At 42.6% G+C, this 24,101-nt stretch overlaps 1 protein-coding gene across 2 annotated transcripts in view; it reads right to left on the bottom strand.

Moving 5' to 3' along the window:
* Window positions 1-24,101, bottom strand: part of BRSK2 (BR serine/threonine kinase 2) — a gene marked incomplete at both ends in the record, with an annotated part of 294,707 nt that overhangs the window by 93,280 nt on the left and 177,326 nt on the right. For both annotated transcript variants that reach the window (XM_079537669.1, XM_079537668.1), the window contains one exon: window positions 8,354-8,439. In XM_079537669.1, coding sequence (XP_079393795.1) covers window positions 8,354-8,439 — 86 coding nt within the window. The remainder of the gene's footprint in view (window positions 1-8,353; window positions 8,440-24,101) is intronic.

Here is a 24,101-nt window from a genome sequence, read left to right on the forward strand (position 1 = left end):
AGTCCAATCATCAAGTCCAATCATCAATCTGACATATCAAGTCCCATCACTAAACCCTTAGTGAAACTTGTTCCTTAGTGCCTTGTCCACACCTCTCTAAAGTACCTCCAGGTTTGGGAATGCCACCATTTCCATGGAAAGGCCATCTCAATGCTTGACCACCCTCTCCAGGAAGAAATTCTTCCTAATATTCAACCTAAACTTCCTCTGGCACAATTTGAGATCATTAATGGCTAAAAATTCTTGTCAATGTTAGCTAGACAAGTTGTATCTCTACTAATTTATCATCATCTCTTTTATCTCGATATATTCTTGCCTCACTGTTAGCAATTCAAAATAGGCGTCAGATAATCACTGCATTACCACGTACTTAGCTTTCCATTTTGACCACTCCTTCCATGCCTTCACTATCTCCTTTTTTATACTCTATCTAACCCAAGCTAGCTGCCTTCACTTCTAAGTTCCCTCCTGCCCTCTCCCTGTAATCAGTCTAGGTTCTCTCCCTCAGTTTTTTGAGGTTGACCTTTGCCTCTGACCAACTTCCACAGTCAGATCCACCATCCATCTGTTACTTTTCCAGGCAAACAATTCTGTGCTTTTACAGCACTCTCTACACTCGGAAGGACATTGTTGTCATTAACCACAGAACTATGTCTTCAGCCCTTTCCTGAAGACAGCTCTTTGCCATGATGCTTGACAACAGCTTGGGCTTCCCCATCATAAGGCTTCCAGCAGCTGTTTTGTGTTTGCGATTACAAGCTGACTGGTGCAGAGACTCTTTTTGTCCCCTTGCTGTCTATTCCCAGCACGGTAAGGTCTTTTTCATGGTCAGACTGTTTTTGTTGCTATCCTGCTATCACACTACGAACGAAGACATCACTTAAAACAGCCACAGAAGTAATTTTGGTGACAATTCCTCTTTCCCATCTGGTGAGCTCTCTGTGTTTTATTTAAGGGTGTCTTCCCCGTGCTCTGGGGAGCTTTGAGGACTAGCTCATAGACCTCCTGCTGAAGCAAAATGCTATCTCTAAAGCAGGACTTCAACAAATAAACAGGCTGGCTCTGAGCAAAACTTGATGAAACAATGTCAGAGAAAGACTATCTGGCACAGAATACACCATGACCATGCATTACCAGATATCTGTGGCAGAATAGTAACAACAAACAACCTAGTTATGATTTGTGGAAGCTAGCTGTTAACCAGTAGCAAGAATGGTGTGAAATACTAAAATTCCTGCCAGATGGGATAGCCCACAGCAGCCCATCACTATGCATCCCTGTGTGGGAATGCAGATCCTGTTTTCTTAGCATTAGATGTGAAGAAAATTTATGACACATTCACAGCTAGACAAATTAGAACCTCTGGGGCAACACAAACATTTATTACTATAAAAGCGTTAAATGGATTGAGCTCTTTCAGTGAAAGCTCATATGGAAACACGAGGTATTTCAGGTAAGTGCTGTAAATGCCAAAAATGAAAGTCTTGTGCTGTAGGAAAGGTAGTCAATTCAGACACCTTATTTTGATGCAATAGATGGTTGCTGGTTTAGAAGTGCATGTACTAGCTGCCTGTTAGGGAAGCAGTTAATAATTATTTTTTATTAAATGGTACTATATTAACACATATAATGCACAACCTCAGTTAAAAGTACATATGTCTTCTGAATTTAGACACCACTGGTTAATGTTCTAGGGCTTTTACTAAGCCAAAAGTTACTCTGGGTATTTATGTAACACTGGCTAGTTTTTAAGATGCTTGATGTCAGACGTGCACTGCAGCAAGATGCACAACCCAAATGCAGTTATACAAGACAAGATACACACTAAGATAATGAAAATCAGCAGAATCCCTGCTGGTTCATTTTTGCTCAAGAGTTTACTGTTTTGTGATATAGTGCCTATGGGTAAGAAACTTCATGAAATAACCACATCTGACGAGATGCTCAACTACTCTTTTCATATCATGTTATAGTTGATTATTATATGAAAATGATGAAAATAATACATAGACCAGGGAATGAGGCATGGATTAAGACAATTTGGAGTTGATACAGATATCTAAGCAATTACTGAGGCTAGTGACATAAGTCAGCTAGGAATCTCCCTTATAAAAATAGATACATCTTTAGTTTTTGTCTGTCCTCATATATATTGGTGTTCATACATGTAAAATCCTCTTCAGCTATTTCACAAAATCCAGTCCCAAAATCAAACACAAACCAAAGGGGCTGCACTACAGATGACATACGCTAGGCATCATCACCCAACCCGATGAAGTCTGAATCACCTCACCATAGCCCAAAATCCCCTGGAGATGATTCATGAGAAAATACCTACAGCTTTCTGCAAAGAGCTAGAAAACTCATCACATTTCAAAGCTGTGGTGAATCAGCAAGTGATCTGTCCAGAAAGAAACTGCCAAAGAAAAGTCTTAAGAAAAATTAAAAAAAACAAGCCCTGGCAACTCCTCTCCCATCCAACCACTCTGCAAAACGTCCTCACGGGTGTGTAGATACGTAACAACATATGTAGAGCAGGGAAAGAGTTAAAAGCTGCCCAGCTCTGACTGACATGTTGTAATTCTTTGACAGCTTTTTCACTGCACTGTTGTCTATTGATTAAATAATCTCTATCAGATATTAAGTCCCTTGTTATTGGCGCAGCCTATAAATTATTCAGAAGTTATATAAATTCTTATGGCGGGCATGAATTTTTAAACCCTAATTTGGAACTGGGCCAGGAACTCTTTATTTTTACTTGTATTTTTTCCTCATCTGTAAGAAAACGTGCATAAAATAGATTATTTTTTTTTTTTCCAAAAAAGCAAGTTTAACTACAATCTGCTTGTTTGAGTGGAGATTCTATCTGACTGATAATTAAGTTTGGACATGAAGAGATTGAGGCTCTCTGAAGCAGAGAAGAGAGGCAGGAAGAGTTAAAGCTGTTGTTTGTTGCATGGTATTTCTGGGGGATGAAAGGTGTCTGAGCACTGCTGTGGTGGTGTGTAGCCACATGTGCCAAAGCATTGCAGCATCTCCTGGTGGGGCACAGGAGATGGCAGAGAGCTGCCAGAGAGCTGTTCCTCACAGCCTGGGCGGAGCTGAGGCAGCACTCACCACCTCACTGCTGCAGGTCTGCCAGCGGCCATACACTCCAGGGTTTTACTTCTGAGAGCTAAATGGCCTTTCTTTTAATGCCCAAAGCTCAGATACACACAAAGTTACCTGCTGAGGCCTGACAGAGAATTTTGGCAACTCAGTATGGATGTGGAGTTGCATCTCCTTTCCACCTTCACTCACGTCACAGAACTGCAGCACTCTGGGCCTGTTTCCTCCCGAGCTACACAAACACACACTGTCAGGCAACGAGGAGAAAACACAGTCAGGTTTTCATGCAGATCTTGCTAAGGCCACGCTGTGCACGCTGTAGCATTAACCACCAATCCTATTGCTGTGCAGGCCCAGCTCCGTGTCCAGCTGGCATCGCTCTGCAGGCTGAAGCACCCCCCCCATATCTGCTCCCCTTGGCCCCTCTTCATCGCCAGGCCCACTGCGATGCACAGCCCCACACAAGCTGGCTCTGCTCCTAACACTGCCTGCTGTGCCCTCAGCCGCGTGTGCTTGGAGTTTGAGACAGGATTAAAACACTTCAGCAGCAGAAAAGAGACCAAAGTAGCTGGTTATGAATATTTCTCTTATTTATCATTACAGCCTAGATTAAACTCCATTTTGTCTTCCAATCATGTTTTGTTTTCCTTCCCTGTAACCACAGCATCCAATGCCCCACACCCAGATTACCAAGTGTGCCTACTGAGAAATTGATTTTCAGTGCTGAGCTCTTGGAACCACCCCAATGTCCTGAGCCTTCATTCTGCCTTTTTCAGTTCGCCCCATGGGTGGGTTGAATGCCAAAGTTCTGTGCTGCTGATAACAAAAGAAGAAGCAGAACCTTTTTCTTCTGTTTCTCGCATCCTCACAATTAATTTTCAAGAAAAAAGGAACAGAATTGCAGGAAAACCCTGCAGAAAAGGACCAGCAGCACGAATGCCTCTGCAGACACCACCAGAGCTGTTAGTCTTTGACTCCTGCTGGCAGTCAGTCTTGTCTAAGCCAGGAATGTGAGCTGTGCACAGGGAGGAGGACATTTTAATTTTGTTATCTGGCTCGCTGGGAAGCACCTTCACCTCTGAAATCAGGAGGTGGCATGTTGTGTACATTGCAATGAGGCTTGGGCACCGGCCCAGAGCTAGCACTGTGCTGCTGAATGATGAAGGGGAACTGTTGTGCTTGGAAAAAGAGCTGATGAATGCACAGTGCATTTCAGAGTACAGGAGACGATGCCAATATTCTGATGTCGACTCTCAAAGCACTCTCTCTGCTTAAAATGCTGAATAAGTTGGACACCAGAGAGATTAAAATAAACGCTCCCAGAAAGTTAAAAAAGTGTAAAGATATACAAATGCATGGACATAAATAAATGGATATATAAACACCTGTATGTACCTGTAAATAGAAATGTACAGGTATATATACTGCCATATTGATAGAAAGGGAATTGAGAAATGCAAGTACAAAAAAGAAAAGAGCACAGAGCGGTGCATCATTATTCTGTCTTATTCCCGCTCTCTGCCAAAACTCCTGTAATTTAAACTAAACAGATAATGAAATGAGATCAAACAGATAATGCCAGTCCTGACAGTACTTCTCCAGAGTTCACTATAATACTTTGACACATCTGCTTTAGAAAGGGAAGGTCTTTCTCCTCTGGACTGCATGATGGCACTTACACTGCCATGCCAACAGCTCCTTCAACAGCAGGATAATTTCTTTTTTAAGACCAAAAGAAAAGTTGGGTTTACTGTATAAGATACAGTAAATGTACGTATCAGAGATCTAAAAATAAAACATAGGATTGCTTCCTAGAAAAAACCTGAGCCACTCATGAAGGATAGGTCTTTGCATGTTAGCAAGAACCTCTGGCTCATTCACCTTGGTAGTTCTGTTAATATTGTATGAACTCCTTTTCTCTCCACTAAACATAACACCATTTGGGCTAATTCAGGATAGACCTTTTCTATATACATAGCACAGTAAGAAAGAGGACTATCACCCAACTTCATGTGGTTTATGTGCAATGCAGAAACCGTATGATGTTTCCACTACAACACACATTAATGAATATGTCTAAACCTCAATTTTGTTGTCACTTTGCTTATTCCCTTAGTTTGTTCACATTTCTATATGACCATCTCAGTTTGATTAGTCATAATTACTGGTGCACACTCAAATTCTGGCTGCTCATTTGATCATTCCCCATTAGGAATCAGCAAAATAATTTCTTAAAGAACTCTGGGCTAACCCGATACCAGGCTGCTTTACCTCACCCTCTATCTTTAAAAGGGTGATCCCCCTGACCATACTTCCAGGCTGTTAACATAATCTGTTGGGAGAGAGGGAGGTACTGATTGCCTATAGCTATTTTTAAATTATCTGCTACTGTGGGGACCCAATCTTGCTTGAAGACTGTCAGAGTGATCTCACAACAAATATAAGGATAGTCCAACCACGTGCAATAATGCTATTTTAGTCAACATAATGTATATCTGGGATGGTGTATTGGTACACATACAGAGAGCTGCTGTGGAGTGCCATTTTCCCCTGTGTACGTAGAACTCTAGTCCATAGCCTTATGGTTAGGTATGACAAATCAAAATGCAGATTACAGAGTTCAAAGTCTTAGGGCTCATTACCATCTCCATCTCCCCAACCATCTTGATTAAAAAAAAAAAAAAAACAAACAAACAAACAACAAAAAAAAACAACGAAAAACAAATGGAAAAATACTACTAGGTTAATACAGACATGCTAACGAAGCTTTGTTATTATTTTTTAAAACTCATTTATAGTGTTAAACAAACTATGGAAAAAGAATTTGATTCATGGATGCATTAGGAATCTGCTCAACTAAAGCCCCTTTTCACAAATTAAATCATAAACCAAGAGTCAAACATGATTTGTGAAATTAACATTTATCGAGGAAACACTCCTCGGTGATGCATCGTGATTAGTCTTTGGCATCTGAAATATCACCCATAATTCACAAGCTTCTCTGAAACGATGCCACTATCGTTACTGTTGCAACGGCAGGCATGATGGAAAGGCGCTGCCACAATCAGAGAGCGATCCCTCCTTTGGCGCTGCTGAGAACCAGAGGTCACTGTGCCTTATTTGGGAATGTTCATGCATCCTCACTTCTCATCCCACACACATCTCAGCCTAACACAGGCACTCTTTTCCACTTCTCAGATTTATCCAAGGCTATGGCTGTTTCTAATTTTAAACAGGGAGGCTTGGCAGCAGCGCTGCATTATGCCCTTTCTTTAAAATAGTGACTAATAAAAAATGAATTACAATTAGGAGTCACTGGCAGTTTCACAGAATCAGTGTCTTTCAGCAGAGGGATTCGGTGCTTTTGTGGGTAGAGGCAGACAGCTCAGTCTTACAGAACCAGGAGGTATGGCACAAAGATGACTTTGTGTGACTGACAAAGCCTGCTTTGGGGCCCTACATATCTAGAAGCCAGGAACTCCAGATACAGGTTAAAGATATGGGATGCTTCCCTTTACAAGGTGAGTTTTATCAGGACGATAGCATATCTACCAAGAAATACAGTCATTTTTGGGAAGTCTTCCTGTAAGACTATTCCCACTGTTCTGAGCACTAGATATTCGTTGGCTTGGAGCAAAATATGCCCCAAGCCTTTTGGGAGGGCTGAAGGATTACTTAGCTCAGCTATTGCCTTTGCAGGTGTTCAGAGTAAGTAGAAAGCTTCAGTACCTTTATAATCCATCTCTTCACCTCAAGTTGTTGTCCCTCATGTATTCCTACCTTGTTTTCACTAAGTATACCACATCTACCTGGAAAACATAAGCTGCAAGCTGGGTTTATGCTAGTGTCCATGTGTTTGTGTGCATGTACATCCAAATTATGGAACATTGAAGTAAACAAGAATATACCTTCTCTCTTACTTAAAAGAAAGCCGATGGCCTGATGTTAGCGTCTCTTAAACCAGAACAAAGTGGTACGTACTCTTACAAATGGTACCAATCCTTCCTTTTCAGGACTAAAGGAGAACATCCTGCCTGTAAAGCCTCATGTGTACCAGCTGTGTCCTGCACACTGAGCAGACTGCTTCAGATCTGGGCCTCTGTTTTCAGCTGGGGAAAACCAGGCTTAATGGAGTCATGACCATTTTTGCCACTGAGAACAGAGCACTCAGTATGCAGCTCAGAGAGCATCTGAGCCAGCCTACACCACGTGCCTGCACGAGTGCATTCTGGCAACCCCACTTCACTGCCAATGGCAGGCTCTGCCCCACAGGAGGATGGGGAATCCAAAACAAATTACTGACTGCTCCACTAAACAAACCTTTTGGCACAGAAGCCTCACTTCCTAGAAAAGGAATTCAGTGGTCCAGTAAGAAGGCTGGCTGAAAAGTCCACAAGGGATTGTTACTGTCATTCAAAATGCTTTCTTTGGGTAAACAGTTATTCCCTTCTTGCATTGTGACATTGTGGAGAGGTCACTGAAGGATGCTGGTTTTTAAAAATTGTTTGATTCTTTTAAACACTCTCTTCTACTTGCAATAACCTGCTAAAAAGATGAAAATAACATTGAGTTTCCTACTGGTTTGCCCTTTTCCATTTGGAGAGCATTGATTTTTTCCCTGTTGTGCCAAGATTAATATGGCCTGTTTGTTTGACAACAGATTCAACATATCTAGTGCCCTGTCAAGCTAAAATGACTCTGTCTGTGGACAGCACCCCTGCCTGGCACTGAAATGATCTGAAAAAAGAAGGCTTTGCTAGTTAACTGTCACTGCAAAACCATGAGGACATTTCGGTAGCCTTTAAAAACAAAAATTGTTGTTAATAGTATATTTAAAATATTGCTGGCAAGCATCAAGAGATCCAGTGAAAACTATTAGGCAAGCGAAGATATCCAAATTATTCACTTAACAGTCTGTCATAGTTTTGATTGCAAATGTTTCCCTATAGTACAGGTACAAATCTTTATCCCCTCTTGCTGTTTGATAGAAAACATTGTTCTCTCTCCTCCATTTTTAGTAGAAAAAGAAACAGCATATAAGCAAAGTACAGAGAAGAAAAGGAGAAAAGCCAGTAAATTAAGACTGTTTCTTCCTCATTTAAGTATCAGATATGGACACCAGATAAGAGTGAAAATACACCATGCTTCGCTCTTGGAAATGCCAGCAAGGTCCAAAACCCCTCCTCTCCCTCCCATCCTTCCTCCTTCCCTTCCCCCTTCTCTGGCAAAAGCCAGTAATACCTACAAATATTTTTTATTTTCGTAAACGTCATGCAGCTTTAAAACATGGGGATGCTCTATCAACTTCAGGATGGCTATTTCCCGCTCCACCTGGAAAAAAAAACAAACAACAAACAGAAATACAGAAGATTAGAAGCTAGATATTGGAATGCATCATATATCATAACACATTCTCTTCCCACCTACCTATTTCCCACTCCTCTTCATATGCATAGGAATCTTCAACTTACAGCAATATTTAGCACTAAATAAAGTATTTTTTAAAAAATTATGTGGTTTTAGCACTCCCTGCAGTGGAGTGCAAAACTGGCAACATTTTGAAGTTGAAAGAAGAGTCCCAAATCTATTAGTCAGTGTCAGGAGCTCTAGGAGCATTTGAAGCTACAGCTGCCTCACTACCCAAAGCCCTGACATGCTCTCAAAGTGCAGAAGCTCCGACATGGCACTGAGGGCTCTCTGACCTCTCATATGCACGAGTGGCCACATTGCATTACGCACTGCATGCTCCACTGATATGAGAAAATTCCCATCCTGAAGAACTGGCATCATATGTAGGAGAAAAGAAGGGCAGAAGAGCATTGTTATTTTGGAGCTGCAGAACTGAGGCACAGAAAGAAATAAAAGAGGTGACATAAGAAGTACAAGGTACTATAAGAAATTAAACCCAATTACTGGAGCTTTGGTGTTCAGATCCTTAAGCGTAAGACCTTGTTTTCTCTCAATTCCCAATCTGCCCAAGCGCAGCTACTTCTAAGAGCGTGTCTTCAACACTGAGTTAATAAGTTGTGACTAAGTCTCTGTAATTAGCACAAGTCTTGTTCTTACCCAAAATTCCTATCATGACTGCAGTGTGGTTTTAACTTGAAATTACTAAGGGTATTCATTAGAGATGAAGTCAGAGCAGCTCCTCAGCTGCTAGCAAAATTGCTCAGTGCTGCTCAAAGCCACACTGTGACTGCTCTGATTTGACCTAGGCTAACTTGAAGGGAGTTAACATAGCACTGCGGAGACTGTAGATAACTGAAATAAACTCTGCAACAGCATGCAGTCTAAGCAACACAGAAATTTCCAGGAATCCAAAAAGCCAAGACAATGCCCTAAAGACAAAAACAAGAACAACTACATAGGGCTTTTTTTTTTCAGTTCTTCAAATAAATGATTGTCTTGAAGTTGCTATCCTAACAATCCAAACATGAGCAAACTACAAAAGCATCCTTGAACATTTCCTCAGCAGGGCTCAGACAAATAATTAGAAACTTGTTTCAGTATAGCCTTAGTTCTTGATGTCATTTAATTTCCTGAGATATCATCCTCTACTAAACCAGAACACAGACAACTTTCTTTGAGTGCTAGTAAGATGCTCAGCAGGAAATTAGAAAGTACTAGTTTTCCAGCAATAAAAAGAGGAGGAGGATCTCCCAGCACACTGGCTATCACCACAGATCTCTCTTCCTCAATACTACCACACAAAAGCATCACACTTGGCTTTTCTTATGTATGGATGGAGAAAAGTGTGCTTTTTCATGTGTCAGTCTTATCCCTTCAAAGAGATCCGCAGACTCAAAAGAGAGACCCATCTCCACATTTGTGATCTCTGGAAACAGCTACTACAAAGAAATGAGGAAAAGTGTATCAGGAGTGTATCATAAAACTCCTGGATTTGTGTACATGCATCAGCATGTAAACATACAAGCACACAGCATTTTCAGAAATAGTATGAATTCAGAGATACACAGCACCTGATGTTGACAGCTCTGTAGGCATAACTGGCTCATGACCAGCACTCAGATGAAAGCCACTCATACAAACAGGAAACAACCTGAGTAGACCTCAACTGAACAGCTACTCCACTGAAAAAAAAATGGCAGGAGAGCTAGCCTATGCAATTTTTACCTCCTCTTCAAAAAAACTTGTTACTCTTTTACCCTATGGGATACAGTGACAGATACACATTTGCAGAGAGCTTGCTGAAGTTGGACTTGCTTCAAGGATGAGGAAAAACAAAACAGAAAAAGTGCTTCCTCTCACAGCTCTCCAATAGTAATCAGATTCAGACATCAGCATCGTGCACCATAACTGCTCAGAAGCTGAAGCTCCCACAGCACAGTTCTCTTTGGGTGAGCAACACCGGATAAGTCCAGGGGAACATGACCACTGCACTAGCTATGACTGTGGTCATTCAAATCCATCCTCCATCCTGTGAGTTTCCTGCCACTGTACAATGAAACTCCCTGTACACGTGCTGAATGACTGCATTGGAGATTCACTTCCGAAAAACCTCTTGGTGGGTGCTTTGGCAATGAACATTCAGATCAAGTAAATGATGGATAGCAGCATCCCAGCAGGGTCCTGCTTGGCTACTGTTCTAAAGCGAGAGATGAGGCAGTGATTTACGAGTACTGCTCAGAGAGGGGGATCCAGTTACAGCACTGCATGGCCTGTGTTCAGTAAGAGAAGATCAGACAAGAAAGCAAATATCTACTTATTACATACATACTTAGTCTACAAAGCTATTAAAAGGAAAAAACCCAAGTTCCTCTACTTCCAGCTCTGTAAGTGTAAGAGCGTACAAGGTCCTACACATATTTTTACCTTCCTGGAAACAAAAGTCCCCAGAGGAAATACAGTTTCAAAGGTCTTGACTTCAAGCTCAGGTATGCAGAAAACATCCAGCTTGGCAGTGCTTGGCAGCACTGCCCTGCAATGTATTCAGCTATGTGCTGCACTTCCTCAGCCAGCTTTCCAGCCTACTACTTATTTTCTATCTGTAAACCAGAGATCAAACCAACCTACCCTTCCAAGTGGGACCTGTACAAGCCTTCAGTGAGAAGGAGCTTTATGAAGGAAAAGTGACTGTACTTCTCACTGTCTGGGCCCACTGACTGTCATGGTTTTTGCTATCGGTATTTCACGTCATAACACCACACAAAGCACGTTAACTAGATCAATCTATGCCCAGGACATTGACAAAACACGGGTGGCTGTACTGCTTCAACAACAAGAGACTCCCAGGTCTCTGAACAGCCAAACTGACCTTCCTCAAAAATCTGACAGCAGTGCCCCATCTCTTCTCTCTTCCAACGAAATATGAGGGTTCCCAAAAACCTGCAGTGGACCACCTTCTCAAGGCAACAACTGCAGCTTTTGTCTTTGGGTGGCTCTTTTGGTTCCTTTTCTCACAGAGAAGCCAGGAACTGTGCTGGATACGGACTGCAGATCTCACCAGCAACTTTACTGATGGCACCAAAGGAGAGGTATTACCTTTTTACAAAATAGAAGAGGCCTTATAAAGCAGGCAGCTTTGCCTTCTTCCCTAAAGCTCTGGCAGCTATTGCCATGCCTGTTTTTGTGCACTCCTGTGCTTTCAGGCTGCACAGTGCTGTCCAGCTCAGAACTGGCAAGGACAGGAGAGCATAGAAACCCTGCAGGGGTGTTTGCTTTAACGCAGAAGCAATTATCAGAAAGCAGGCCAAACTCAGAATAGCCTGTCTGGGGAGGCTCAGAGTCTGTGATAAACAGCATACATGGAGAAACATCTGCACAGTAGTTTAAAAAAAAAAAGGAAAAAAAGTGGAGCCCTCTGCATCACACAGACACCAGGGCATGCGATGGGATCCCAGCAATAGTCTGAGCTGCCTCATACCAGAGCAGGTTATTGACTGTGCAGCACACTAATGCCTTGGAGCTAAAAGGAAAAGCAGTGAAAGTCTGTGCAGGGCAAACGCAGACACACTGCTAACTTGTAACTGTGCAGGTGCCAATTAGAGGCTTTAAAAATCTATGCAGGAGGCTGATTTGACAGGATGCTCCAGTGATTCAACTAATGACGAAGAGCAACATGAGGGCAACGTGACCCTTAGAGGAATACTGCAAAGCTCCACTTCTTCTCTGCCGCCTCTACTTCACCCTCCTTCTCTCCCAGAGGAATCTGCCTTGTTTAAACCCATCTCATCAGCACAGTTTCCACTGCTGACAAGTGCTCTGCTCCCTTGCCTTCCAAATCACAGACAAGCGGGGTGCAAATTCACCTACAAAGCAAGGAGAGCAGATGGAGGGAGCCACATGCGTCATCTTCATCACATATGTCTCAGTGATGAAGAAAGGTTCCTTTCTTCTTGTATCCACGTTCAAAAAGGTGTCCTGGCTGGTGAGGAGCAAGAAAGTCCTGCAGACTGTACATTTGTTGTGAATTTTTCCTAATGGGCAAAACCAAAAGTACCAGATAGTAAGAAAGCAATCTCTTCCAGTTCTCTGGAAAGTCTGCATTTTTGCCCTACCAGTTCACATTCTGTGAACAGACCTTAGAATCTTCCTACTTTTGCTACCATGAAGCATATGTGGGTCTGGAAGTTAAAAATTATAAAAAATGACTTGCTTTGGTGATGAGCAAAGTTTTCATGCTTTTCCATGATAGCAGAATAAAAAAAAAAAAAAAAAAAAAAAGAAGACTATTCTTGAGAGAACAGCATTGAAACAGAAATAGTTTTATACAAGTAACTGCAAACCTAGCATGTCCTGTGGGGTCACTGCTGTGGGGATATCATTCTCCCAAACTAACTTAAATCATTACAAGAATGTAAGCAATATCACGTTGGATTACTTGTATCATTACTTTCAATGGAAACATAAACAGGCTAGAAGTGGAAAAGAACAGTTTTTAAATGATGAAACATTACAATATCTTCCTCTGCAGCTCTGAATTTAATTGATATCTCACTTAGTGAAAGTAGCCTTTATTACATTTATCCCAAACTTCTTCAGCAGGCCATTACAGAAGCAAATGGAGAACCACAAAAGTTGGCTACCTACAAGAGAGCATTTCCTGCTGCTATTTTAGCCATTAGCTTCAAATTTCTGAATATAGTGAGCCAGATTCAAAGTGTATTGAAGTCAACAAAAGACATCAATTGACTTAAGTGGGCTTTGAATCAGACCTTCTAATGATCATTAAGTGGTATCTGGAAGAAATCTTCTATTACACAATTTTGACTAATTAAATGCTTTAACATGAATTCAGGTTTTCTGCTAAGTACTGGTAATTACGAGAAGATTCTATAAAAAGTGGATAAATGCGGAGGGGAAACTAGATTTAGATATACATAGAATCAGGCAGCTAAACAAAGCTGTACAAAATACAACAAACAGATAAAATTGCTGGAAAGCTGAGCAATTCTTCATTTTATTGAAAGCTCTATTATGGGCTCATTCTATTACAATTTTTGTTTGCATGTGTGTTTCTCAAAGTTATTTCCCCATAAATGAAAATGAAAATAGGTATGTGTTAGAAACAAGTGAGTTGCATATTTGATGTTCAGATTTGCATGTGCAAACTTTTATACCATGAATCTTTGCTAGGGAACTCATTTTCCACAAACGGCTGCTATAATAGAATGTCAGTTTCCACTTGTCTTTATTGAAAGAAGTACTTTTCCATAGTCTCTTCAAAATTGCATTGCAGGAGCTGCAGTGAATTTCAAAATTTGGCATGACGTCTGAGAGTATGAAACCAGCTGAAGTGTCACGGTGAGAATCCTCACCATGTCCCTTCTGCTGGCTTCACTGTACCTCCACAACAGGCAAGGCCACGTGGCCTGGCCTGTTAATCACCAGGCCCTGAAGTAACAGGGTCTGGAGCCCGGTGGTTATCTAATCACAGAAAATCCCTCCCGAGATCTTCATGGTTTAACTCAGCAGTTAACACCTGCAGCATTTCTCAGCACTCTGCCATAGGCTACCGACTACATTCAGCCATTAGACTTACCCGCAGCGTATGCTTCTTTAAGAAGCATCGGGGCTTCATGCAAGGGACACTGATGGGAGCTGACAAGGAGTGGATTTATTCATTCAGCACTTGAGATTATCTGCTGCCCGGTGGTACACAGCTAGCAAGTGAGTGACGTGCAAGGCTCTGCCAGCAGTCAGCAGAATCAGCCCCTTTATACCGCAAGGCAAAGAGCCTCCCATCGCCTTGGTGAGTGCCTCACCCTGGCTGCCAGCACCAGGCAGCACAGGGGACTGAACACAAACCAACAGCCTCTCTTCAGGGGAAAGGACCTGATACTTTACTTGCCCTCTCCCCCTCCCCCCCCTTATCTTGGTTTTTAATTTTGATGTGCGCTGTGCTTGCTTTTATCAAATGCAGAATGCTTGCACAGCTGTTTTTTTTTCATCTGGGAAAAAACCAAAACGATTCACGTACAGCCCAGTTCGTTATGAGAAACCCATTACTTCAAATCAGCAAGCACAGCCAAGCCTTTCCGAAGAGTGCCAGCTGCTGCTCCAAAGCTGTCCCTGCCACCCTAACTCTGCAGTGCTCACCCCAAGCTTAGAAACTAGAGTGTTGTAGGCAGTACGCCCCTCAGTCTCTTCTGAAGGACCAATAAACATACACCTGTGACACAGGTCTCAAGAACAATCATTTTTTTCTTTTGGCTCTTTTCAAGACATATAGATTATAGAACACAAGAACAACCTAAGAGCGTGGTGCAGCTCATAACCCATCTTCCGCCCAGAAGAATGTACTGCTATTCCAAATGCCCTGGGGGTACTACACTCAGCTACAGGAAAACAACCACTACACTCAGAGAAGAAACAAGCTGCAAAATTGAGGAGTAGGGATAGTTCAACCTCAAACAGTACAAGCGCAGAGCACCAAACACAGAGCTGAGAGGGCGGAAAACAGACCTTACAGATTTAATACAGCAGCACCAAAGACAATGCTGGAATGTCTGAGCCAGAGATGGTGGAGGAGGCAGAAGTTGCTGAATCCCATTAAGGGAATACGGGCAAGCACAAGAGTTGGTATAGCACAGCACAGCATAATGTCCTGCCAAGAATACAGTGCAGAGCTTTGGTTGAGGCATGTGATAAGAAAGAGGGGCTCCCAGGAGCACAAAGAGTATCCAGGAAAGGCAATGAGACAGAGCGGAGATGCCGCACCACGGGCTGGATCCTTCAGGGACTCCATCAGCAGTAGGAAGAGAAATTTAAAAGGACACTTTTGGAAAAACTTCAAAGGGTAAACTCTACCATTTCCTACATGTCTCAGATAGCCTTTCTCTGTATTCCTTGCTTTCTCCATTAGTCACCGGCCTTGTTTATCTCCTCGGCATTGTCTTACACAAACGCCCTTTACACTTTCTCCCTAACACTCTTCCTGAAGTAATCAATAGGATAGATGCTGTTTCCTTCTCTAAATCTTTCCTTAATGGCCATCTCAAAGAAACAAAGCAAATAACAAATGCTCTGAGAGTGGGCAGAGTAGCTGAAGCTTTGCAGAGATCAGAGGCAGAAAGCCAGACGCTATTGCTGCTTTGTGTGTTCCATGAAAAGCATAATGACATTAACTATTTCAAAGAGTAGAAAACATGTAATATGATTTCTGTTTTTCTACTGCATCCCTCTGCTTTCCATTTTTGTGTGCCACTTGGCTGGGTGTTTTATGTACATGTATACCAAAGTCTCACCTCAGCTGAGTTAAAAAACTCATGGACATGCAAATGGTAGGTATATAAAGAGATCATCCACCTCCTACAGCCCCACATGGCAAAGGAAGCAGAGACTGAAGAATCCACTGCTCTTCCCTTTGGTCCATTTTCTGAACGCACTGTTGGAGCGCAACTGCACCTCCCAGAGGGACACAGTTGCAGACAAACAGCAGCATGGACCTCATCCAGGAACAACAACAAGGGCAACACAGACACACAAATTTCATGTTTGCACTTTTCTTTGCAATAAAGAGGGTGCTTTGGGGGTGCAGCCTGGCAGTGGCAGACAGAGGAGACAAGAGCTGACTCTCTGCCAAGCAGTGGAGCCAGTGGCTGCGTACTCAGGGAGGTCAAGTAACCGCTGGCCTCCCTGCCTCCCTTTCCAATGGGTGTGAAGCAGTCTATAGCACACTACAGTATGAACAGCAGCTCCAGTTTGACCTGTGCCAGCTCTGCATTACCACTTGTATCTCCAGCCTGGCTTATGTATAGTGATCCCAAGACCTTCTTCACGACACTAGCTTTTTTCATAAAATAGGCACTCTGTCTATGCATTCTCTGCATTTCCTCAGCATAGATTTACTTGAAGAAAGAACAGTAAGTGAGATCCCACACAAGGCTCTTCCAAGGCTCAACCTGTCTCCTATCCATGCATTTTTCTGGAGTAAAAGAGATGTGGAATATGAATCTGGATGATAACAATGAAAAGGAATTCAATATGCATCCACCCTGGCTCAGATTTTTCAATATTTCAAGTTTTATAGGGGTTTCTCTCAACAGATGTGATTCCCTTTATAGATGACAAGGCCTGAAAAAATGGTTTCTCCATAAAGAAGTGAATTAGTTCTTCAGATTCAAACATCTCTGCCGACCCATATACATGGGATTATAACCTTTTATTACAGAGCCACCTCAACCACAGACATGTCTTTTCATATCTTTCAAGACAGGATGAACAGCATGGGAAATCAGCAGTGACCTTGAAATACCTTCATCTCTGGGCTATCTGCCTGAATCTAGCCAGCAGCAGAGAGGCACAAACCCAGGTAACATCAGTTCTTTGGTGATTCTCGTGGCAAATTTACCTTCACAGACTCAGTCTCAGGTCAGGAATGAACTATTGCTGGACAGTTCAGCGGACATTGCAAAGCTCTCCTCTCCCCTTCCTGCAGCTACTGTGCTTCAGTGCTGAGAAGTGAACCAAGTTTTCAAGTCGATACTAGCCCTACTGCAACAGCTTTCTCCATGGTGCCTGCCCATTCTGTTTGTTCCTTTGACATCAAGGAGATGGCAGAGACAGCAAGACTGGGTGGGAGTTCTACTTGGGGTTTAGTGTACAAAAAGGATGGCAAATGTGGTGGGAACTGCAGCACAAAATAAGAGGCAGATAGAAAAGAGAAATAAAACTGCACGTTTTACTTCAGTCTTGAGTCTGCCTGTACTCACTCCCTATTTTCCCCCACGGTCAGCCTGCAACAGAAGACATTACAGCAAGACTTTGTACTCCCCTCAGTGAAGACAACGTCTTCCTCTGTTTTGTACATGCAACAGAAGCTGCAGAAAATTAGTCAATTGCTGCCATCAGCATCCAGGATCTCTCACAGCTGGGAGTTAAGAGATCAAAGACAGCAATGAAGGAACATTTTGTTTCTCAGCTATTTTATCTCTGCTCTTCTCATATTCTTTCCATCACACATCGGCCCCTTATTGCTGGAGGTGCTGATGACATCTTGCAGCTGATCAACACCACTATCAGGATCAAGAAACTTCTTGGCAAGGGAGATTTACAAACAACACTGTAAAGAGATGTTCTCAAGCATCTCTGAATAGGCAATGAGAATAAGCAAAGTCATTCCTTCTCCACATTCCTCAAACCTCCTTGAGAAAGAAGAGCGCAGGCAGCTCTGGGCACATCCTTACACCATGGTCCAGTCAAACTAACTCCGGTGAACATGAAGTAACAGCATGAGCACTCTTCTCTCACCCTTCTCCCCAGCTCATCAAAACCCACAAAACTTTCAGAATCAGACAGCAATAAAAGACAAATATTCAGATCTTAGATGTTACTGAGTGTGGCAAAGCTTGGCAAGGTATAAATCCCTTCCTGCTGCTCAAATGAACTCAGAAACCTCAGAAGGAATACTGCATATCCAATACTGCATATTAAGGCTTACGCATAGCCACAAACTTTGATTCCAAAGTTGATTTTGGAATCAAAAAGCCTTGATGAAGAATCTCAGAGCCTGACTTGGGAGGTAGAGATGATAGCTGTCCAGCTATAGTGCCATGCTGGTGGGAAAGGAGTAGGCGGGCATCTCAAAGTACGTCAACTTTCCCACATTCCTGATAACACATCTCAGAGACAATTGCTTTCTACATATAATTCTAGTGTGCTCCCTTGAGGTCTTGCTGAGACTAAGCTGAGTATGACATCTGCATGCCATGAAAGTCCCCCAGCTACTCAGGAAGTTGTCTGCCAAAAAAGAGAAATTACCAAATGCTGTGGCCTTCAGGAAACAGAATGTCATCCTTCTTATTTTGACAGAATTAGATACTTACAGATCATTAACAATGGCGAGAAATTATGGGAGAAAAACAACAGGAAGGACTTACAAAGTTTTCAAGTACATTCTCTGGAATCAAGCATAATTTTTTGCCACATCTTCATTATACTTCCCAATGCATTATTCAGTTTGCTTGGACTTTCAGGAGCACTTAGCTTTGGCATATACCTTTATCTCAAAGTCTGTGGTACTCTTCCTACGAAATGAGATCAGAGATAGGCAGCAACGAAAAGCAAATTCCATCTTATAGTTCTCTGTCTGTAGAGGTGAGTCTTGCAAACTAAGACCTACCTACTTACGAAGCTGCATCTAGAACATTACTGTCCAAATCTCATTTATACCACTCTGCAGTATTTTTGAGCCCTTCTGGGTCATAACATAGAACTCTAGCTTTACCAGTCTAAACCTGAGCTGAATCATTCCCCAAGCTAAAATAGATGATCTTTTCTACATAGTGACAGTCTGCAGTGTAGAAAATTTCTCCCTTGAATTACCTGAGTCAACCACATTTTTATGACTATATATACAGTACACTATGTATGCTGCAATGCAGATGCACCCACCAGCACAGCATTACTGCGTGGAAACCAATTAAATTAATGTACTTTAAACTTGAGGAAGGTGGTATTTTCATTGTTTCTACATCTACAGATGTTGTGGGTCCTGCATCTTCAGAATCTTTGAGTGTAATTGCATACCTGAGGCTTTTCCTATTCCTTCATGTCTGCACTACCAACAGATCTAAAGCGGAGTTGAAAAATATTTCACTTCAACACACTTTGTTATGTCAGGAAATAACGCATCTCTAAGGTTAGTACTAAAGACAAAACAATTATATATAGGAAGCTACAAGAAAGTCCAAATGATAAGCAAATGAGTTTAATTCTCTGAAGAGAACAGGCGTGGCAACAGACATTTTTTGTAGCAGCAGAGCAACCATTACAAAAACAGAAGAAAAACTGAAGTTCACTTAAATCATGCCATCTTAGGCCTGTACATCTTAATCCCTTGCACTTGCCAAACATTTATGATAACGCTTACACGTGCAGAGTAAAAAGTGCTTATAAACAGTTTACTAGGAAAGCAGCAAGCTAAATTTGAAAGCAGCAATATATGAAATGTACAGCTGGGCTAGATCTACCCACCTTCCCCTTCAATTTTTCAGCATTTTCTGCCAGAGTTCACATTCATCAGTCAGCTGAACCTTGTCCCCAGATGTTTGGAACATGCAAAAATCAACCTGTGAATCAGGGAGTTTTCCAAGATCACAACACTGTTTTGGAATGAAAAGGTGAGGGATGATGGACATGTCATCCTCTTTCAACAGAAAAGAAAACCAATTACTTCTCTTTAGAGGAGACATAATTAGCTCCCTTATTTCCAAAGGAGTAAGCCTTCCATTTCATAAAAAGCTTCTGTTGCCTCCCACACAAACATAGGACAGATAAAAGCTCCGCCAAAATCCTGCTGAGGCAGATGTCACACTGAGGAAACCCAGCAGTAACCTCAAATAGGAGGAAACAGTGCCTGTGACGCTCAGCTCACGTGATAAATCCTGACTTACAAAGACATAAGAAGTCAGGCCCTTGCACCATAGGGAATCCAGTGAGATGGTATGCAAAACCTCAAGATCTTTAGGGGTAGCTGATCATTACATCATTATAACTAGGCTACTCCAAAAGTAATGTCTTCTAGTTATTTCCATGGAAACTGCAACAGATACAAAGAGCACGATAACACTCTTTGATAGAGCAAATTCTCAGCTACAAAGCATTACTTTTTCAACAGAGTCACCACCATTAGTTCTGCACTGTTGTCAGCTATGAACAAAAGCCTGCATGTTGTGCTCGCAAAAAAATCTGCGGAGGTGACGACTGCTGCTTTCACCACTGCTGAAATGCACCACCCACCGCCCCACTGCACTCACATCCACTGTTTCGTCTCCAGAAATGTTTATCACGTGTTAATGAATGTGAATTTTTTTCTGCACTGAGCAATTCAGTTCCATACTTTCGCTTCATCCATTCTTCCATGTCAGACGCCATTTTGTCAGACTGCCCCTCTGCTGCCATCTGTCACACAGCAACAAAATGTAAGGGCATACTGGCAGGAAGGCTGATACTGTAGGCAAGGATTACACTGTATCACATTGCTGCAGAGCATGAATTCACATATGGCTGTGTCCTATCCTTAAGCTGATTCCTGCACCGATACAGCAATAATCCCTACTCACAGCTCTTTCTCTAAGTAGGAAATGTGCACTCCAGGTGAAAGATTTGCCTTCTGTGGGTTACTGCAAAACTCCATGGGACAGCAGGGTAGTGCTCTTTCATTTATTTGCTCCATGAACTAAGGACTTCTGCAAGGGAATCTTGCAGGGTACACAGGAAAGCTCTACGAAGTTTTCCTGAAACCAAACTCATAGTTTGTTTGCCAGAAGAACACAACAACATAGAGAAGTCCTTTTTGTTTTCAAGGGTCCTAAATTTATAGCTGGGTGCCATTCAGTGAGAAGGGATGAAATAGTAGTTAACAGGGTGATTTTCAGAGGCACTCTTCTCTGTAGGATTCTACTTAACTGTTAAAGAAAGTGAAGGCAATTTTCCCTCCTTTGATCACAGTCCTACTCCATCCCAAGTGGACAAGTAGGGGTTTATCAAGAGTTCTATCACGTCCTTTGGTATCATTCTGCTGCCTATACATTCTTGTATTTAGAGTAGGTAAATATTACACATACAAACTAGAGACTGATTTTATTTTGGAGCAGATTACTTACATCATCACAGAAGTCACTCAGTCACGCTCTGTGAAGTCCTAGGGACTATGAAAGCCTTTTTCTGACCGTTCTTCTGGTTTTGCATTCTTATGCTTCCTAATGCTTCTAAACCATTAGTATTTTCTTTTCCATGCTACTTTCTTTCCGAGGCAGAAGTGATTTTTCATTGTGATTTTCTGTGCTCCCTTCAGTGTATTTGTGGACATGAACTTGTAGAAAATACGCTACTTCCCTTTCAACAGCATTCCAAATGCTTGCTTTAGTCTTCACCATTCTTATATAGCCTATGCTCCATTTGAAAGCCACAGAAGACAGTGAAGTGATGTAAGAAGGTTAGGGAAAAACTATACTGCAACTTCTGGCAAACTGTATGAGAGAAATACTTTTAGCATGAAAGCTCTTGGTGGTCAATATAAATGTTTCAGGTGGCCAAGCAAGAAGTGGACAGTCCTTATGTCTGACTCATTCAACATGCATTTTGAAGAGCTGCTTCCAGTGAGATTTCTTTGGACAAGTCTTCATTTATCCATTCCTGTTCTCTGTGGGAGCAGTACTGCTCAAGAAACTCAAGATGTCTCCTCACGGTGTAATTTAACACCCTCCAGGCATCCCAAGACCCCTGAAGCATTGTTTTGTCTCTGATATCTTGCTCGTGATCTGCAGATGATCAGTCACTTAAAGCCTACAGGAGAGACGACTGCTGCCTACCCACAGTAAGTTATAACTTCAAACAACTGAGCAGAAGCTTCACTTCAGGAAAATAAATACAGCACACAGCTCTGATACATGCTCATTAGGGAAATACAAAGCAGTTCTTTAAGTCAGAAACAGAAAATAAGCAAAAAAGAAAAATAGAGCTAACAGTTCTCCCTTGAAAGCACTCTGAATACCTTCAAATGTGAGAACATTTCTTCCAGAAGGAAAGGGAATTGTACTGCATTGCTACGTCCCCTCCTTGCTCTAAACTCATCCTTTTCCATAATACCTGCATGTACGTCCCAACCATTTCCCAGGCAGCCTCCAGATGGGAGCTAGCACCTCTGCTTAGCTGCTCAGCAGTGTTACTCTGCTGAGGTCATCCTGAAATTCCCTAACAGCCCCACCTGCAGCACGCTTCTTTCCCTTAGGAGTGCCTGATGCAAGCCATGGACCTCAGAGGTGTTGCAGGACTGTGAAAAGCTACTGAGAGTTTACATGAATGAGCGAGTCTAATTTTCAAATTTAGGCCAGAAGCAGCTCGCCCAGCCTATTTTTTTTCTTCTTCATACTGATTATTCAACCGAAAGGGTTTTCAGATGACCTGCGGGGATTGCCTTCATGGGTGAGTGTGCACTTCACCAGAAGCCCTGCTTGGCAGAATTACTTGATTAAGAGCATTTTGATTCTGTTGCCCTTGCTGCACACCTCTTTCCTCGGCTTCTGGCCACCTCCAAGTCCTGCGCAAACTTCCCTTTTCACAATGCACCAGGGACCCAGCAGACACACAAACCATTGCTTTGAGCTCCAGCCACTGTCAAATAGCTTACTGCACAGCTTAGATGAGCCTACACACAGTGTCCCTTCTGCTACAGAAAAATCAGAGTGTCTTTCTAGAAATGCCCTCATTCTACTTGAAATCCTACCTGGCTTCTGCAGGAGTGATCTTAAACCAGCAGAGTAAATTGAACAAGGGGTTAAAAAAGGATTCATATTTTGTTTTTACCCAGGGCTGGAGAATTCCCTTTTTATTCTCCCCTTACGACACCTTTTAAAATAGAGTTGCTTTTTCCAGCCCCAAGCCCACCTAAAGCCAATGGGTCAAGCTATGTTTCTCAGCTCCTTTGTTCAGCAGAGCAGTACAGGGGCGGGAGATAAGTCTTTGCTGAAGCCACTGGCACAGGCGGATGATGAAGACATCAGCCTTGCTCAAAGCTGCTGCCTCCTGTGCCCTCAGCTCCCCCGAGACACCCCCAGCTCTGAGGTGCCGAGCAGCCTGCCTCTCCCTGGGGTGTCCCCACCACTGCCCTGCAGCGGGGTTCATGCTCTGCTCCCCGCATCCCCGCCTGGCTGCTCATTAATCACTTGGGATGCAGCGGCTGCCGCCACCGCCGCAGACACGTGAAGACTGAAGATGCTGTCTCCTCCTTGCTACGCAAGGCTTTTCTCCCTTCGCTAACTGCTTTTAAAGGGAAAGTGTGTGCTGCAGCACAGGAATACTGGTTCTGACCTTAAAAAAAATGTGACAAAGAATTGCACTGCAGTACTCACAGAGGCTGCGTCTGGCTCTGTTATGATGACGTTCTGGCAGTCAGGGCATTACAATGTGTGTACAAGAGAAACTCGCTATGCAAAAGCCCACCATAATCTCTGCAGAGTTGGACCAAAGATTGTGTCAGTTTCCCAGCCAGGTACAGCATGGACACATGGAAGTGCCAGGCTTCTGAGAGAAGCACAACAGCTACTCTCTTTCAGTCCCTGGAGTACAAAACTATGGGAAGCAAAACAGAAGTCAGAGCACTTGTGAGGTTATTTTAACTTACCCTTGGAGAGAGACACCTTTATTTCTTCTCCCCCTAATGCAACAGAGAGACTGAGAAAGCAGGCTGTACCTTTCAAGCTACCAACAAACATAGCTGTTTGCAGCTATGATATCAAGGGAAAAGTCCTATTTCAGTAATGGCTTTTTCAAAACAAAGATCTGTCAGCCAAGCATCTCTGAAATGTAAGGCATGTCCCCATTTTGCAGCTAATCAACAGAAAAATGAGGGAGTTCCATGTGACCTGACATGTGGGTACAAAGCAGATCCAGTGATGTCGGGGCTCCCAGCCCCTGTGCAACACTGACTGGACGTAAACATTGACAACAAACCCTTCAGTGTCACAGATGACCCTCACAGTGCGGTGATTTTGCTCTAAAAAAAAACGATAACCTCTGAGATAAAAAAA

This window comes from Tetrao urogallus (assembly GCF_951394365.1).
Source record: "Tetrao urogallus genome assembly, chromosome: 6".
In the NCBI taxonomy this organism is placed as follows: Eukaryota; Metazoa; Chordata; class Aves; order Galliformes; family Phasianidae; genus Tetrao; species Tetrao urogallus.